A 19,941-nucleotide genomic window follows, 5' to 3' on the forward strand; every position below is an offset into this window, starting at 1 on the left:
AAATTTCAAAATACGAAGAGTCCAGCTTCCAGCCATGTCTATTCAGAACTTTTAATCTCTGAATTAATTTTGATATGTTTTTGTGTCATAATAGAAGTCACTGTATATAGGTGGGGAAACTGAGGTATATTTTCTCTGTAGCTGCTGAACAATTTTTGTCAGAGCCGGGGTTAGATTTCGGGAATGCCTTACTGTTAATTCCCTCTTCTAATCACGAGACTCTCTCCTCCAATACAGAGAGCAAAGGCAAAGTTTAAAATGCTGTTTATCTTTACAGGAGCCTTGTACATTAACCTGCAGGTGCCTTTGTGCTTTCATCCAATATGCACATATTCATGCTGGAGTTTGAAGACATATGTTAAAGATTGCTGCTTTGCATAAAAATATTGCTGTGAAAATTGAGCATTGTATTTGTAATTCCTCAGGCAAACTTTGTTACATTTAGTATGAAATTTGTTTTGGTAAGTAACATGTTGGGTGTTCAGATAGATCCAATATACAGTAATAAAATCATAATTTCAGCATTCATGGCTTAGTGATTTCAGGAAGTCACTAGAACATAAATATCAGTTCAGGAAAAGCAAACAACTAACTTCTTTTTTTTTTGTCTTTTCACAGAGCTGCCATAAGGAAGCAAAACATCATTATTGTTTCTTTCAGTTCTCAGCATAAAAGGAAGTAACACTTAATAAGAGCCATTGGCTGCAAGATTTCATAAGAGAGAGAAGCAGAGAGAAAGAACGAGAACCGTGCTGTGGAAAAGCAGGTGTGATTCATGAATAAACTATAGTTTGCAACCCTATGGGATACTGATGAAACAAATAGAATTTTCACAGGCATGGATAATACAAGAACACAAGACACTTTTTCACAGGTAAAGGCAGAAACTGTTATAGCTTGCGTGAAAGTGCTATTTGTTGTGCGTAACTGAAGAGATGGCATATCTGAAACTGAAAATGTATTTTATTGGCAAAGAATTTGCAGTAGATTGTTTAATGTAATTGATTATTATGTGATATGAGCTCAGACTGGTCTAACATATCAGAAAGTGTTTGCAGAAGATGTATATGAAACAATATTTTTCTGTGCTTTATTCTTAAGAAAGTTGAAATGTGTGAGGTTTTCCTGATACAAAGAAAGGGGCAAAGAGAGAAAAATCAGTCTTTCTATTGCCATGTTAGAGAGGATTTATTAATACTATATATTATCTGCGCTAAAAATTTCCATAAGGTAATTGGAGTGGAAAAAAGTGGTTTACGTTATAGGCAAATACAGTCTTTTGATAATCATACTGGAATTTTAAGCGATTGATATGCCAGAATTGAATATACATCAGCTTGCAACACTGTTGAATTTGTCTAAGAGTGCCTGCTGTATATACGGTCGTAGAATTCTGCTTGTTTCCAAACTTGCATGTTTGGAAGTCTATTATCTGGAGAGTTAAGCAGTGGAAAACTCCCCTCTAACCAGGATAGCTGATAGCATGTATTGGTGGAGAGTCCCTGGTGTGTGACCTGGAGTAAAGAGCAATTAGGAGAAAGAACGATTGTGTTACATGTAGGCTGAGAAGGTGTGGTGGAGTGGTCTGAGTTAGTCCTGGGCAGCTACCGAGGGTGGCTTGGCTAGCAATTACTGCGTGCTTTGAGCAGAATGTGAGAGCTGGGCAGAATCCAGCCCTGTTTGCATGATTCCCCTTTTTCACTGAGAAGTACGAGGTGTTCGTTGAAAAGATTTTCTAGGCAAGGCTCTAGACAAACCCAGAGCAATTTCATAAACCAGGGTGAAACCTTCTTACTGCTCTTTAGTTTGTCAAAGAGGAAAAAGGGCACTGGACAAATTGCTGCCTTTGGTTACCTCCATACAACATCAACCTCCTCGGCCTTTGAGGATTTTGTGGAGGGCAGTGTAACAGGTGATCCAAAGACAGACTCATTTAGCTTGACAGGTATTAATTGCTTCACCTGAGGTAATAGCATCTGAAGTGTAATAAAATTGCAGGTCCCATCTGGCACTATTCAGTATAACGACATGCTGAGGTGCTGGAATCTATTTGGAGAAGCTGTTGATGACAGTGGTGTTGAAAAGGCACAGATCCAGTCTGGAAGTGTTTTCCCTTTCCTTGCTGTCTACAGCTCATGTGTTTATTGCTTGGCACTGACACACAGGCCTGAGTTGCAGCTTATGAATCATTGCTCTTATTTCTTACTTCAGGTACCACAGGGGAGGTCAGCGGCAGCATAGATGTGGAAATAACCAAATGTTTGCTACCAGAAAGGGCTTACATGAATGAGAATCAGAAAACAGGAAACCGTAACCAGATGGTGCCACTTTTCCCTTTCTTTCACTCCCCAAGGCCTGAAATAAAGCATATGCACAAAGCTCAGGTTGTACGATCACCAAAATATCCGCAAAGCTAAACTGCACTTGAGAAAAATGCGTGTCTTTAAACTTTTTGTGAACTCCTTTTAAAACTTGACTATATGTCTTCCTGAGGCTTTTCGTCTCAGTCTTCTGAGAGCTGATAAGACCACGGTGCAAGGTGGAACGGTTGTCAGCCCTTTTGCTTTTCCACTCTCCTTTACTTTAATCAACGTCTTTAAAGTCCTTTATCCCCATGGCTTTCCCATACAATTTTCATTAGACTTTTTGTTAAAGGCCACCTCTCTCAGGTGATTAATTTCTTTTTTTTTTTTCCTTTTTTTTTTTTCCCCTCGTCTTTTCCAAGGTAGCTTAAAGCAGATTTTCTCTGTGTATTTACCAAGGGATCAATTCCATTTAAATAAGGCCAAATGATTCCATATCTTCTGATATGTATATTCATGAACATGAATATCAGGAGCAGCTCTTGTAGCCTCCGAGATGGGCTACTGTTGTTAGACTACAAATCAGAAATCTGATGTTCTGCTGATCTACTGGGGCTTCTAACGTCTCGACTATACATATTGGGTGGTCAGTACAGCACAGATGTGGATTGAGAACAATCCGCTCCTTGAGGTTAACATCAAATGTCAACCAGAGCAGAGGACTTGCCAGTTCGGCTTCCTTGGTCTGGCTGGTGTTGAACCTGGTTGTTTGTAGGTTCTGCAGACTTGCTGGATAAGATGTGCCGTATGAGTGCACACTACTTTGAGACTGCACCTATACTTAAAGCCAGAATCGCTTGTAGGCAGACTAAAGCATCAATATAGAAACCGTGTGGGAATCGGAGCTCACCTTTCCTTGATCCATCTAGAAAACACCTCAAAGCTTGGGAATGTATAAGACAAGATCAAAAGACCCAGGGAGGCTGCACTGAATTTCTATGTTTGCTACGTAGCAGGAAGTAGCCCATTAAACAAAGAGGATAAGAAATGCCTGTGGGACAGGGATGAAGTACATCCTGAGGTATGTCGTCTTCATCACCCATACAAAGGTGAAATCCTTCAGTTAAATTTCCTTCTACTGAGTCATTTGGAGCTCCATCTGTCTTGTTTCATTCTCAATATTGTCCAAGTTCCTGAAACTAGGAGCACAATGAATATTGCCGAGCCTCTTTGAAGGGAAATTATTTCCTCAGTTTAAGAAAGGATTTAAAGACCCAGCACAAATAGATGTCGAGCTAACCAATCCTGAGGAAGTTGACCTCGTTTGGAAAATGTAGTGTACTTCTGTAGGGAAGTATTAAGAACATAGCAAAAACATTTATACAGACAAGGATTACATTCTGCTAAACCTGTCAGAGTTTAGGAGGAGAGTGGCAAGGAGAAATAGCCACTTTTTACCTAAATATTTTGCTAGGATGATTTATTAACAAACCAGAATCCTGGGGGGAAAAAAAAAGTTAGGTCAGAAATGTTACATCAGCAGATGGATGCTCGTTGGGGTTTTTCCTTAAGCTCTCAGACCTTGTTTTGATTAGAACATAACGAAGAGTTTGTTCATTAAATGTTCCAGCTAATTAATGTAAAATTCATGGAGACCCTGGATTCTCAGTTAAACATGCATGAAATCAGTGTTGCTTTCTCTATATTGCATTTCATACTTCTTGCTTAGCAGGTGTTAACTAATATGATTTAATAAACCTTAAGTATAATGAAATGATTCTTGTTCAGCATTTAATAATTGCAGCAGCCAAATTCTTGCTTGATATGTATCTTTCTTTTTTTACAAGACTTTAGGGCACAAGATGAGATTGTAAGCCTGTGAACAGAAAGATGCATGCTTTTCTCCAAAATAATTAGAAGTCACTGTTAAATAGTCTGGAAATCTTTGTTTCTTCACATGATTAATTGGACTATCATGTTAATAAGCAAATATGATAATCCTCGATAGTTATCACTGTGGATTATTTTAATTACTGTAACTGAAGGCATAGAACATTATTATTTTAGTAACAAACTGAAATACTTCTATACAAACCACCTTCTTTATTCTATTTCAGTCCATTTTGTAGTACAGTGTTTAAGTTCTTGGTGAATTGAGGTATAAATTACTAGGTAAATTCACACTTAAGTATTGCTTTGAAATCAAGTATCATTTCATATATTCAGGACATGTACTGCAGGTTTCTGTGATGGCAGGGCACTGAAATCAATGGGAGTTTTACTCTTGTACTGAATGTGCCTAGTGTAAAACTATCCCTGAATGCTTTTGAAAATCTTCCCATAGTAGCTACTTCAAAGGCAAACTACCTCTATTTAGGTAATTCAGATTGCACCCACGTAATTAATTTCAACTGACAACAGTGTTCAGCAAGAAATAAGTCTCTTATAACATAAAAATCTTACTTTTTTTTAAAGAAAGGATTAACTTTATTTACATTTTTAAGGTAGTTTGTCTTTGTGGAGGCCAATGTTTGGAGGAAAACAAAGTGACAGTGGAAGAGGATGTAAACCTCATTTAAAAATGACACAAAAAAAAGAAAACTGAACACGTTGGCCATTCATTACACAAACCGTTAGTACAAGCTGGAAACTAGTTCATACCGGGAACTCCTGCATTTTTGTTGTGGTGCCTGCCTCCAGCTTTTGTAATACCAGTTACAATGTAAAGCTTTCCATATGTTTTCCCTGCGCATTCACTCTAGCATTCTGGTCAGGTGTACTTCCAGCATGCATGGGGCAGCTGACATTTTAATCATTGCAATCTATAGGAGAAATGGAAAGGTTTCACTCTTCATTGTACGGTGCGTACACTGAGGTCTCTCTCTGTACTTACATACATACACAGGAATATCTCATGGTGTGCCAGTGCATGACTGTAGCCACACCAGCACTTCAGTCGCGTACTTTTCAGGCGTAGAAGACTTACTATCATACCTAAAAATTCTGCAATCTCAATTTCTGTTTGGAGTACTACCTGCAAAGATATTTTGGTAGGTATTGAAGAAAATCACTAGCGGGTAATTGAACCAAAATACCATGTTAAGATTACTTAATTTGATATTACACCTGCTTAACATGAAGTAAGTGAAGCAGCAAAATCACTGAATCCATGAATTTTAGCAATACATCATGCTTTTAAATAACTAAACGTTCTCCCTTATATTTGTAAGCAACTAGGCTGATATATAAAGGAAGCATGAGTGGAAAACTCATAAAAATGCTATTCAGAGACTGCTGTGGATTTTTATTTGAAGATGTAGAAGTGTACAACTGTGTCTTTATACTCCAAGATCGCCCCTTGGAAACATCCACCTTAGCTTTAGTTGTCAGCACTAAATAAACTCAGCAGACAATTAGCACCTAACAGGTGTGGAGTGGAAATCAGAATTACATTTAATGTGCTGATCATATTTGATCTCCATCAGTATTGAAGAACCGAAGCACCATAGGCTTGGCTCTGCACAGCCGAGGGCATCCCCTTTCCTGCCTCAGATTGCCCAGGCCCTTAGGACAAGCCAGGCTGAAACAGGACCTAGGATGTGTGAGTTAGAATTTGGAAAACGTCATTGTATTTCTTATGCGATGAGGCTTGCTGCAAAAGGTTTCTCTGTAGGTCTTGCTCTTTGGTATTTCATCACCACAGTAATGCTGAGGCTGTGTAATACCCAATCAAGCACTGTCAGTTCTGATGAAGTAGCACACGGTGTCCTGAAAGGAGGGTTTTTCAGGGAGCGTCTCTGCATCGGGAATAAATTCTCATAGGCTGGATGGAACGTTCTAAAATCTTTTAGGTCTCTGACTGCCACTTTCCCTGAAAGTGATGCAATGAAACCATCTGTTCTTTGCACTCAGGCTTGGACTTAATGAAAATGCAAAACAAGTGTGCAAAATATGGGTCAAATAAGAAGGAGGTTAGGTATGGCACAAACCTAGTCAGGCATCTATCAAAGCACCATCCAAGGCTTTTGCATCCCGTGGTGTCCATAAAGCTTTTTGTTCAATTCTTCTTAAAGATGCTCCGTAACCCAGGACAGCTCAGTGGTTAGTGTTATCCTTACTGTTTTCCAAACATCTAAGCTGAACCTGTTTTGTTGTAATTTAAATTGTATTTCTTCTTACCCTACCACGCAGGGAACAACCTGCTCCTTTCCTTTTTGCAGCAGCTGTTTATGTACTTGAAGACCGTGACTCCCCCAGCCTTCTCTAGGCTGTGAAATCCCAGTCCTCCCTCTCTTTCCTTGTAAGTCGTGTTTTTCCAAAGCTCTGATTATTCTCATTGTCCTGATCTGGACTCCTCCAACATGTCCAACTCTTTTCTGGAGACACGGAGAACTTCACACACTATTCCAGCAGAAGTCTTTATCAGTGCTGAGTACTGGAAAGATTATTTGTGTTTTGCAGACTCTGCTGCTGTCTATAACCTCCCAGTGGGATGTTCGCTTTAATTGCAACAGCATGGCACTGTTAACTTGTGTCAGTTTGTAAGCCACTACAACTTCTGGGTCTCTTTCTGAAGAAAATATGTTCCTCAGCCAGTTCTTGTGAAGCTGGTAATTCCTGCTGAACTCTTTCAAGTTTTGGTTTTTTTCCCAGTTTGTTGAATTGTATATTATTGCTTCTCTCATTTGTCAAGTTTGTTTTGAATTTGAATCCCCTTTGCAACCCGCTCGCAGGTCTTTCCACCTTCGTGTCAAAGTCCGCAAATTTAATAAACAAAATCTCTAGTCCATCAGCAGATCATTAATGAAAACATTGAATAGCACAAAATGAAGTCAGCCTCCCGTGCATCACTACTCAATTTATCCTTTGAGTTTTCACAGTGAAACTCCAGTAATTACTTTCTGAGTGTCGCTTCCTGACAAGTTCCAAGTGCTGTTAGAGCAGGAGGGTCCTGCTGAGAACATGCCGGTCTGTTAAGTGGTGATCGAGGGAAACTCTAAAGTACTTGCTTCATGTGAGACCTATAGATCATCAGTTTTTCAGAGGGAACTTTAGGATATGTTTAGGCATTGAGATTTCTCAATATGGTGATATTTTCAAAACTGGCAGTAGGTAGACTAGTTTGTATTGTATGCTGTACTATATACGTGTCACTAGGCACCAGTTTATATTTTAGGTTCCTACATATTTTTGAGACTAGCTTTTTGAGATTTTTTTGTTGTTGTACTTAATCACTATATACCTTTATACCAATAAAAAAATAAATTATAATAAAATATCTTTGGGCTCCTACTGAAAGTGGCAGAATATCCAGTGTTTTCACGGAAATCAAGCTACTGTTTGATGAATACCTTCTTCTTTGAATAAATGTTGACAGATATTATTCAGCCAGATATAGATCTGAACAAATAATGCAAAACATTATTACAGATGGATAATTTATTTGATGAATAGCAGCTCTGTTTGACAAATAATATTAGTCTATCTCTACGACTGGCTACAAAAGATGGTATTGCCACATAAAAATATCACACCAGTCATCTGTATTGATATTTCATGTAAATTACAAGTGAAGGCTTTTCAGATACCCCAATCATAGAAGACAGCCACTCCCCTGTAAATATATGGGAGCACTCAGTACGCTTTGGGCCAAGTTCACACCCAGTAAAAGTGAATACATTAGGAGATGAAAGCTGATAACACCAGACTGGAACTTTTAAGGCAACCCAGATTGTGTCCGTGGTCTTTAAAATCACTTAAATGACATGTTGAACGTGCAGGCAGGGTGCAGCTCAGCATAATATTGTGAGGAAGACAAATATCCATAGTAACTAAGCCAGTGCCTTTGACTTAAAGAAAAAGAAAAAAAAAAAAAAAAAAAAAAAAAAGGGAAGAAAAAAAAGTGTTTTCTTTAAAAGCACAGCTTGGAAAAGGAAGTTGCTACTTGAAATTTCATCACAGGTCAATCACTGCATTATATCCTGGGACTTGTTTTTTAGCTTCTACACTGTACTTGCTTTGCAGAAAGTGTTGTGCACTGTAGCTGGAAGGCACTGAGTCAACAGAAAATCCCCAGAAGGCTTTACCTCAAAGCCATTTTATCCTGCTGTTCTGGATAGAAAACAAAATCTTCTATTATTAAAAGCTGTGTTTAAAAAAACTGGACTCCAAAATGAATGAAAATATGACCCTATGCTGGATAAAAAATGTCAGGCATGTATGTTAAAACAGCATTTCTTTTTGTGTGGACAACAATAGCATTCAGCCAGATTTATGCCCAGAAATTCATGAGATGTCTGTAAAGCAATATGTAGCCACTACTTGGCTCTCCCCTCTTGGATTGAGTCCCCTTGTCCCTTGGAGCATTGATCCTAGCAGTGCTAAAAGGGAGATGTAACTGTGGAGTGCAGAGGATGAGGAAGAAGCCCTCTCGGTGCAGCCTTCCCTTCTGGGTCCCGCAGCAGCCAGGAGCTGGTTTGTCTCTTACTCCTTGCAGCAAGCAGACGAGAATGTTTAACGCTGTTAATGTTTAATAAGGACAAGTGTAAGGAATGCTTAATAGCGAAAAGCTTGACTAGACTTGAATAAAAATTTCTCCTCGTTTGTACGGGGAGCAGGATTTCTGCATGACTTGGTTTTATTGTCACAGGAAATGATAGAGCTCGGTGCATGTTAGCTATGATCTTTGCCTAAGTAAACCTGAAATAATGTCTCGCTGAATCGTGCCAGTATTTGTAATAATTGAGATCATATGTATAGCTGACTGACAGCCAGATTTCTTGCTCTAAGTCTCCATGGGTGTACACGCACACATCCCAGGAGTCTTTTTGCATTACATTGCTGTCATATTATTATGATTCGGGTAGGATGGTCCACAGAATAAGAATAAGCTAAGCAAGAGCCACGTAGCTGAAATTCCTCTGTAGGTAATGGAGAGAAAGAGTTGTCGGATAATGGGACAGGTCTTACATGCGGTGAATTGCCACCTAGAGAAGCCCAGGTATCTCCATTGACTGCACAGGAGTCACAGCAATCCTGTGGTCAACTGGGGAATGTGAACCAGTGTGTATTAAAGGATGAGAGTCAGAAAGAAGAGACAGAGGAAGACGTTAGCCTGTCTTAACCTCGAATAGTTACCCATGTTAGGCATGCATTCTGCTGCTTTGCTCAATCAACTGTGAATGACTCAGATGATGTGGCTTTAACCCCTCTTTCTTGGTTGATGCTCAGAAGGTCTGGAGACCTTTCTGGAGTCATTAGACTAATATTTCCACAGCATGGAGACTACATGCAAAACTTCCACACCTCTTAGGGCCTCTTGTGAGACTGTGCTGGGTAAACAGAGAGTGGCAGGAAGCCCTGGAAGGGGTCATGCAGAGCACTGTGTTGGCAGCTGCCCAAGAATAAGCCAGAAATCTCATAACTCACCACTAAATGCATTTTATACCATGTCTAGGCCAAAAATATAAAAACCTCACCCTGCAGAGTAATGGATATACAGAGAATGCCTGGAGCCCCATGCTCTTCCTTCAATTGTGAGCGTTGATTTTTCTTTCAAATCACTTACGTAGCTATACTGAATTTTTGGGTGGGTGATGAAAATTTAATCTGTATTAAACAAGCTTCTTTAACCTAGCAGGTAAATGAATGCATTATTAATGCAATCTCATGTATTTCCTTAATGTGCATGCTTTGTAATAGAAGCATTTAATTTTTTTCTAAGTCTTGTTATCCAACCTTGTATGAAAACATTCTGTTTGGTTGCACCAGTCACATTCTATTAGGCAATCTAACACGATCTGACTTAGTGGCATTTCAGTGGATAATATGACAAAAATTGTTTCTTTTTAAGAAAAAAATATGACCAAAACAGACACAAGAATGAGCATTACAAAAATTGTGACATGCTGAGAGAAAAGCCCCCCAGATACAAAATGATAAAGGTCAGGACATGTTACTCAAGTCTTGTTTGCAAGTAAAAATACCACGCTAACGTGTGGCTGTCAAAAACCTAAGCGAGCCAGACAGACTTCTGACAAATAATTTTGACAGTTCTCATAAGCTGAAAAGTGCCTTTTTTGCCTCTCTTGTCTTTTGAAATGTTTCCCTCCTGCTTACAGATGTGCAGAGAGAGAGAGAGAGAGAGTGTTAACCGAGACATTAAAACAGGGTGCTGTTAAAAATAACCTGTACCAAGCCCTGTCTTTCGTTGCTCTCTGGGGAATGTATTAACTGTCAGGAGTCTAACTGACTAACTCACTTTAACTAACCTTCCTGAATTTGAAATATACAAAATGATTTGCTTCTCTTTTGCAAACATTTTTCTTCATACATTATTAGGCAAATTAAGAGATGTTCCCTGTTGTTTTTTCATGTCTTGGGCAGAATTTCATTCTAGTCTAAAGGAGACTTTGGTGAAGGTAAGCAGAATGAAGAGTTGAATACTTCACAGAGACAAAAATGCATTCCCTTCTGCAATCTTTTTGTAGAAAAGTAAAAAAAAAAAAAGCTTTTGAAAACTTTCAGCAATGCAAAAGAGAAACATGGTGAATTACAAGAAAATGTCTTGGTTTTGGTAGAGATGTTGTGGCAAGGTTTCTTGGTTCTAGATAGAATATTTGGCCAGAAAGACAGACCTTAAAATACCCGGTGCTTGGGGCACTGCGGAGTATGGAGCCTGCTTGTATGAGAAAAGGGATGGTGACCAAATCCTAGAAAAAAAAATTCAAAGCCTCATATTTTTCAAGTTGAAACTCCTGTTTTCTTGGCCACACTTAGGAAGCATCCCTGCAGATGTGCACGATACATTGTGTAGCTGGGCAGCACCATGAGATTCAAAAGAGAACTGAGCTCGTTCATTGAATTACTGTGTACTGAAGTGAAGGAAATAAATACTTGTTTATGTTAATGAGACTGTGCCTTTGACATAAGGTTATGATGTTATCTTTATGTTATCATTGTCATCCTGCAGCAAAATCTTTGAACCCTTCTCCATACAAAAGGGCCTAACAGTTGCAAAAATACTATCCAGTTTCCTATTAAGAATTGCTATCCTGTATAAATAGGATCTTGCACTTTAAAGCTGGCAGAGCTTAGCCTTAAGGAAACTATATTTTTCAATTCAAATATATCCATATTCTTGCATGCTTACACAGAGCCTGTTCAGTGGGGAATTATCTTGTTAAGATCTAATCGTATACAGTGTATGTGTGGTGTAAATATATGGCCATTTAAAATTCAAATACAGAATGTGGAGGTCATTGTAGGAACCTTCTGTGCCTCAGCAAGTGTGAATGAATTATCAGACTGCTTTCATTCTTTCCTCACTGTTCACATTACTATTTGTGGCTGGGAGCTATGCCATAAGTTACCTTTATATTAGCATTGAAAATTCCAAGGATTTAAAACCAAAATATTTCTTCTTCTTTTACTCCCAGTTTTTTTTGTAGGTTGTGAAAACATACAGTGTGTCTGTTGATCAGAAACTGGTTGAGATGTTAGAAATTTGGTAAGCTAAAGTGCCTTTGGTGTAGTGTGGCTCGGAAAAAGAGAGAACCCGTGGATTTACTGGTCCCTGACCTCTGTGGTGTGACTGGTTATTTTTACGTTGCCCATCAGACTTGTGCCAGGTGACTGTGGTGCTTGGATGGGTGGAGAGGATCTTGTTCTGCTGCAAGGCTGCGTTGCTGGGGTTTTTAGCAGAGAAGCTGCTATTATTTGCGGAGAGCTGTAGGCGTAGGTAAAGCAAGCGGCTGGTTAGGACAGGAAGGTGCTGGGGGTGGCAAAGCAGCTGCAGCCCCGCTGCCTGCTCTGCCTGCCTCAGAGGTCTGGGAAGCAGCTTGGTGGTTGCTGCTGAGGGTAGCAATCACGAGTCTCGGGCGGCAGAACTGGCAGCTCTCAGGAGCCCCAATTTCTACCCACCCTTGCCCTCCCGGGCAGCAGACCTGGCTCTCTAGGTATACCTGTCTTTAGCTCTTCGCCTTCTTTTTCCTATGGCAGGAACAGCAAAACCCACTCCAGGTCTTGGTGCCTTGTCCTTGAGGTAGCCAGATTCGGGTTTGCTTGCGATGCTGAGATGCTTTGAGCTGCCTTGCTCTGAACACGTTAGTCCCCGCAGCAGCTCCGGCAATAGAGGTGCAGGGGAGGCCCCCTTCCCGTTCCTCGAGACAGCTCTCCTGCCCCTTCCCCTTGCTCCCGCACAGCCTGGGCAACACTCCTGGGGAGGGCTCTTCACCTGGATGTCCACGTGGAAGAGTTTTAAAACTCTTTGAAAAGATTTGAAAGAAAGATTTTATTGTAGTAACTTATCTCCTGGTGGTGAGGTCATTCTCCGGGGGGTAGGAAACACTGTATATTGTAGCTAAGCTACTGGATAAAGAAATCACAAGTTCCTGAGCTCTCGTGTAAAACCTACACACTCCTTCCGAATTCCCAATTCTGCTGCTGTTGAGGAATGGATATCACACAAGGGAACTCTTTGGTCTGTCTCAAAGGGAGGTGGTTTATTCCTTCTACAAAATCTGTGAAAGAGCTTTACCAATGGTGTAGGAGGCTGTAGTTCTGGGTCCCTGGTTACTTCACTTGCCTTTTTTGCTTTGCTTGATTCCTGTTTGGCATTGCGATCCCCACCTGGTTCACTTAAGAGCGACATTAATTTGTGTGTAAGCTTATTGACAGTGCAACCTCCTTTTTTGGTAAAAGAAAGGGGAGGTGTAATGCCGGCTTGTTGATGTGTTTAGATAAGTTCATGTGACAGCTGTACCTGCTGGTACCAACATCAATTTTTTCCCCCCTTCACCCTGAAAATTTCGAATGGTCCTGATTTTGCTTTCATGTTGTCTATATGCAGTACTTTACACTAAGGGTAAGACACAGGCAAGCATGCAAAATTGATGTTTTCACTTCTTGCCAGATTTTCTAACTAAAAAAGATTTCCTCCTGACAGTTCTATCTCCAGATATTACCACCCCATCTTCTAAAATTGTAAAAGCCCCTGTATATTTGATATCTTGTGGACTTTCACCAGGTTTCAAAGGAAGATTATATTTGCTGGGCAGGTTGTCGATAGAACATAAAATATGAATGAAATTGTAATTTTATGGCAGATACCGTGGCTGTAACTGTCACAAGCACTCTGTATCCTCAATAGCCAGATAGAAAAAGTCTCTAAAAACATTTAATTGACTTTTTTTCCAGTTAAGCCAGGAAAAAATCCTTAAAATTATGAACATGGTGAAAAATAAAGAAGTGAGCATTGAAGGAGCTTTGCATTTGGCACAGAAAGAATTATATGCTGAAAAGGTAAGGTCACTCCTTTGATCTATTTTGCAAGACATTCAAATGTATGAGCATGTTCTGGAAAGCCTGGTTGAGCATTAGGGGCACGTCTGTATTGCTTTCAAAGATACAGTCCCATCTTGTGCAAACATATACACTCCAGTTTCTGACCAAATATGTCAGGTACTAATGGCTAATGCTACCTGTATCCTATGGAATGGATAGCCCATGTAGATGCTGCAGCTACACTGATGTCATTACCTGGATTAAGTAGTTTAAATCTAGATCAGGTGTATCCATACGAGTTTTGTTATTCTGAGTGCAGCATCAAGTACTATAACAATAAATGTAGGGCAAAATCCTTGGGCTGATACCATGAAGCACCTCAGGAAAATGATAGATCTAATCTCTGAGGGGTCTCCTAGTGCTGGGTTGTCCTTGGGGCTTGACTCGTCACCAAAAGTGGGTCTGACAACTCAGCGTTATGCATGGCCACAAGAATGGCTAGTTACAAAGTGCAAAGCCTTGGCCAGTGTGACTCCAGTTCTAACATTTCCTATGGTTGGCTCTGACCTTCCACCAGGCAAAAGTAGAATCAGTGTAAAGGTGGCTTAAAACTGTTTTTGAGTCCTACAACAACATAACTTTGCTGAGCATAGGTCAACGAGACCAAGAAGTCTAGTCCAGAGATTTCTTCAGGATCAGATTGAGACACAAAAATTTCATTTTTCTGCTGTTAAAGCCTTAATCTCTTCACTGACAATCAGAAGTGGATAATTAGCATCTTTCCATTTTATAGAAAGCATGGAATTTCTTTCCTGAGAAAAGTAGAAGTTGATAATGGTGAGTGGAAATAGTTTGAGAATGAGGAGTACGTTAATTGTGTACATCAGCCTTTTAGTCCTCTCTGTAATCCCTGCCCAGTATCTCTCTCATTGCAATCTCTGTCCATCATCACCACAGAAGTACCAGCAGAGAATTCTTTGGAGAAATTTTCACTATCTATTTCCCCTTCTGCTCTGGATTTTTGAACGAGCCTCCCTATGGGAGCATCTCCAGGAAACAGTGAAATCTTATGATGTATTAATAACACAATCTGATTTTTTTTTGCATTGCAGGAGCTGGTAGTGATTTTGAGATAAACCTGGTGCTTTTTGGAATTTTTAAAAATAACTTTCTGAACTGCTATTAACTTCTTGGCTGGAAAGAAGTAGAAGGAGAAGCAAAAATAAATGCTAATAAAAAAGCAGCACAAGTTTTGCAGAAGGGCCGCAGTCAACAAAAATATTAAACTCAGCAGTGTAAGACTACATGGAAATATATTCTCAGAGTAAGAAGAGAAAGGGTTCCTTTTCTACTTCTGCTGCATTAAAGTTTTTGTGATAGCTAATTATTAGAACTAAATCAAATGTAATATAGCTGGATCACGACCTCCCCTTCCCTGCATTTTCCTGAAGATTATAAAATTAGTCATTTTCCATGCACACAGTATAGCTGCTGTAAGGGACCAGATAACAAATCGTATACCTTCATATAATAAGAAGGAACAACGATCTTCCGTTTTACTGCACCGCATGCAAGGGTCAGTAAATATTTTTCTTTAAAGTCACATATGGTTCTTGTTTGCTACTTAGTCCATTTAATAAACTGCTTGTACTCATGTGTTTTGAAATGTGTTTAGTACAATTCCATGGGCTTTGCTCTTCCCCTTCCTGTCTTCCTGCTTTCTGCTCTCCCTTTCACCTTCCATCCCAATCTGTGATCCCTTCATTAGTTCAGCAGGAGTTGTGGATATTTTGTGCTTGTGAAAATCGGGTCAGGAGGATGCTTCCATGTATCTCCCTGTGGAGTTCTTCTGCAAAGCCTCCAGTGCTGTTTGAACACTTCACTGAGGGAGATTTCACCCGAGAACATGACTGGATTTGAGTGGACACAAAATAATAGTGTGGACATATTGCTGATTTCTGTTCTGTTTTTCAGGATTCACAGGATTTGCTAACTGGCTCACAATTTAACTTCAGTATCTACAAATACAAACACTATCGGTGGCAGAAACGAATTTTGCAGGTAACTAAAAATTCTCACTTTTGAAGAAATATATAAAAGATATAGGATGCTTATGTTGCTCAATAAATGTTATGAGATAGCTTAATATATCCTGTGGTTCAGCAACCTATCAGAGAGGTACAAGATATTGACCAACTTTCTACTTTTTACACCAAATGTATTCTGGGGATAATATCTGAAAATCCCTCTACTGAGCCCCTGGCAGGGCTGTAGAATGGACTTGCTGATCTAAGAGGTTATTTCACCTCTAAAAAACATGATTCATCACAAAGATGATTGATTATAATAGGCTCTGCCTGGGAGTTGTTCTCGTTAGTTAGCAACAGTAAATGCATACAAGTGACGTAGACATACTTAAATATCTGTCCCTTTTGACAGGACATCACTTCAACTGCCATCTCTAAAACCTTGGGAAGCAATGTTCCTGGGGATATGCAGAAGGCTCCTTTGGCAGGCTATACATTTCATCTCTGGTCACTCTGTTCTGTGAATTCCTTTTTTTGACATTATGAACCCTTAAGGCTTTATTGACTTGCTGTGTCATAATGGGACAATACTCGAATGATATTAAAACAGACTTCTTGTCAATAACATCTGATGGTGATTTCCTGATTCCATGAAGTCAGTGACAAAGGTTTCATGTTGTTTCCAAGGACCTGGATTTCACTGAATTTTTCCTGCAGTTTGGACAAAATTTGATAATGATCAAGTCCAAGTCATACATGCTAGAGGGTGTGTTTTTGTTTACTACATCTCAATTGTAGAAAGTATAATCTCCTTATTTCCCCCAATAGCCATCCGTTTTTGGAATTAAAAGATTATTTGTTTAGACATAAAGCTGATGGAAAAATGGAGAAAGCTATATTAGATGTGGAAGTTATCAGTTGGGGAATCTGCAGTAGTTTAATTCCAGTTCTCTAGTTACCAGCAGCCTTCAAAAGTCAGAGGTAATAATGAGAATGCTTCTGCTTTGGAGATTTCCTGCTATAAACAGAACGGAGGGAAAGGCCACGGTGTTAGCATTTGGTTGGCGCAGTCCGCACTATAGGAATGAAAGGTGCCAAGAATCATTTATGACCAAAGGTAAATAGCTAACTCAGGCAAGATCTGAGACTCTTCTCTGTGGGCCGCGTTCACGGAAGCTGGGCAGTCAGATAATATTCACATCTTATTGTATCAACAAAGCTGCTTCTGCTCAGCAGGGACTGACACATAGAACAGATACTGGAATCTGTCTGTACCAGTTTTTAACACTGTAAATATAGATTGTGCAGTGGAAGAAGAATAATCTTATTTTGAAGCAAACAATTTTTAATTGTTATAGCTGTGAAACAGCAATAAAATAACTTTATTGGCTATTATAATTGCTCCTTTCACCTGTATGTACACATATATGTGTATATATACGTACAGACAAAAAAAAAAAAATCTGTTAGATAAGATCTAAACCAAAACACAGTAATAGTTATAGCAGAAAGTAATGTCTCAATAGTATCCTCTTTTCCTGACACAGAAGTGACTATTATAAAAATAACCACCTTCACTTCATTTTAGTACTGGGGCATAGGTTGAACCAGTTAGTAATTGAATCTCTGCCGAGATGGTCATGCTGTTAGTTTGTGCTACCACTACTGCTGAGCGGGAAGTTTTTGCACTGGGTTGTATAAGACAAGGAGAATTTAAAACAAAATAATATTTCAGAGTGATAAATTGATGCATATTCATCAAAAGAGATAGAGAAACACCGTTACAATGAATATCTGTTTGTTTTGTAACTAAAACAAATATAGTACAGTATCTTGATGATGGAATATCATTTTTTATTCTATTCATCGGCAAGACAGATACATATTCTAAGCTGGTCCTTTCTCTAAATGCCCTTGCATGGTAATATTGGGGATGCTGTCTTTCCTTTTCAATGAAGAGAAGTGATGGAATCAAGTAATGAAGAACTTTCTATTCCAGATTGATTTCAACACAAAGACCATTTTTAACATTGAAAAAGGAATTATTAAGAAACAGTTCCCTTTCTCACAAGTCAAAGCCTGTGAAGACACTGAAAGGAGGCGCTTCAGCATTGTGTTTCATGGGCGACAAGATTATGAGCTGGAAGCAGTGTCTCTTGATGATAAAAGGAAGGTAAGTCTTTACAATGTCATAGACAGATTGCTATAAATAACAGCTAATGTTATGGTAGTACCCAGCAGGTCCCAATCATAAATGGGAATTGTTATGCTGTGCATTGTGCAAGCAAAGAAGTAGGTATGTCTTTATTCCGCGTATGTTCGTACATAGAACAAAGGGAACGTGAGTGCAGGATGAAGTTTGGCCTTAGGATTTTGCCACAGTTCACTAGGACTGAAGATGTAAAGCAGCTCAAGATGTGATATGAAAGCGGATGCATTTCTTCAACTGCACCTTGAATGTAACTGGTCTGAGATTGTATTAAAACAAGCAAACAAAACTGACGACATGCACAGTTGAATCTTAATTGAAATTTTCTAAGCATTTTTTTCTATATATATTTATTAAAATGCATGCCTTTAAGAAGGCTGAATGAGGCCATCCCGATGCTGTGAAAAGAAAAGATCTAGTAGTTCATCTTTTAACATCAAAATACACTGAAATTATAAAATTATCAGAGGAAGATCCCTAGGTACAACTAGATATTTGTTTAATTAAATGATTCAGTGTTGCAAGATTTTGTATGAGCTGTTTCATTTTGAAGTCTCAGCTTCTTTTGAGTTCTAGGTTCAATTAAATATTCCAAGTAGTTAGTGTAATTAGACTCTACACTGAAACTTGAGAAACTGAAGTCATGACATTAGCGCTAGCTTTTCACCTGAATGCAGATATCCCGTGTGTTCAGGGGTGATCAAGTCTTGGAGTTTGTGTCATCCCACTGCTGAGGTGCTGAAGCCAGCTGCACAATTTAGGTTGAGATACAAACTCTCAAAAAGCATGGGAGAGTTTGCATCCAAACTTCTGATGTGACCCATTTTTAAGGGGCTTTTTGCAGAGGGATTCATCCCTCGTGAAACTTAATGGTTCGCTCCATGTGCAGAAACGTTTATTCCAGATGAATAGTACCTCATGGTTCATTAGCTAAATTTTCAAAATAGATTACATTTAACAGAAGAGCTCAAAAAGGCACATGTATTCTGTAGTATGAACGCTCAAATATGGCCCTGTATAACAAAAAGAGTGCTTTAAATTCACGCCCACCTTAATGCATGCTATTTTCAACTGTAGGCAACCCTTCATTTTTCTGCTGGGTTCGTTTGAGATTTCAAGCTAAATCAATCAATTACTACTTGGGCTTGAACTGAGCTGAACAGAAACTTTGTCCTAGATTGCTTTGTATATGAATTAAAAAAGTAAAGTTATGTTTTACAGTAACCCCTCCAGAATAAAATTATATTCTCCTTACACTGACAGGTTTAGAACTGTGGGCATAAAACCAAATTGCAGTTAAGTAGTTTAGCATCGTAGAAAGACCCTGTTTATTTTAAGCTAATATATGTTACCTATTTGGCTGCTGCTTACAGTGTTGTCTATCATTTTTATACTTGAAAAATCCACCTATTAATGTCTTATTCAAGGGAATTAACATGGAAAATACACTCTCTCTGCTGCCACTTATTATATAGATAACATACCTTCTGAGCAGAGTTATACAGAGCAATTCATACAAGAGACCAGCAGAGTCCTGCTCTGGAAGACCTGCAGAATGTGACGTGATACATGAAGGACTGCTGGATTTGCAGCAAAACACTTTTACATCCACTGAATGGGTGAAGTACGAACTGCACTTTCGTAGACCTCTGGGTTGTGGATTTTGTTAAAATTTCTGATAAATACCTTCAGATTTTAATTTGCTGATAACAACTTAATTATTTAATTGTTTTTTAAATTTAAAACTTCAATGCCAAATCTGCATGAGATGAAAATGTTGAAATTAACTGTTAGCGCAATAGTGGTACCCAACAAAATGAAGTTCTGATGTGTGCTAGAGACTGTTGTGTGCATTACTAACACAAATATATAATGGTGGTGGTGCTCAGAGTGATTTTAATGGTGGGACTTCTTTATGTTTACCTCTTTACTTTTTACTCCATTTTCAGTCATAAGGAAAAGGAGAAAAAGACTGGCAAAGCAGATAAGGGGAGTGTAGGAGCCCTGCCAGAGAACATTGACTCACACTGGCCAAATGGCTGCCCCAAAATTCATAATTCATTCTCCTAATGTTCTGAACTTCCCTCCTGTGGGGGTGACCAACCATGGTGGCCTAATG

The 19,941-nt window shown here is 39.1% G+C and overlaps 1 protein-coding gene across 1 annotated transcript; it reads left to right on the plus strand.

Annotated features, from left to right (window-relative positions):
* The first annotated feature begins 715 nt into the window (after window positions 1–715).
* LOC143167215 (uncharacterized) lies at window positions 716–19,492 on the plus strand. Its single transcript, XM_076352408.1, has 5 exons — window positions 716–874; window positions 13,500–13,604; window positions 15,561–15,647; window positions 17,613–17,786; window positions 19,298–19,492. The coding sequence occupies exons 1-5, from the start codon at window positions 839–841 to the stop codon at window positions 19,490–19,492; spliced, it is 597 nt and encodes a 198-aa protein (XP_076208523.1). The 5' UTR covers window positions 716–838.
* The last annotated feature ends 449 nt before the right edge of the window (window positions 19,493–19,941 follow it).

Source organism: Aptenodytes patagonicus, chromosome 14 (assembly GCF_965638725.1).
Source record: "Aptenodytes patagonicus chromosome 14, bAptPat1.pri.cur, whole genome shotgun sequence".
NCBI lineage: Eukaryota > Metazoa > Chordata > Aves > Sphenisciformes > Spheniscidae > Aptenodytes > Aptenodytes patagonicus.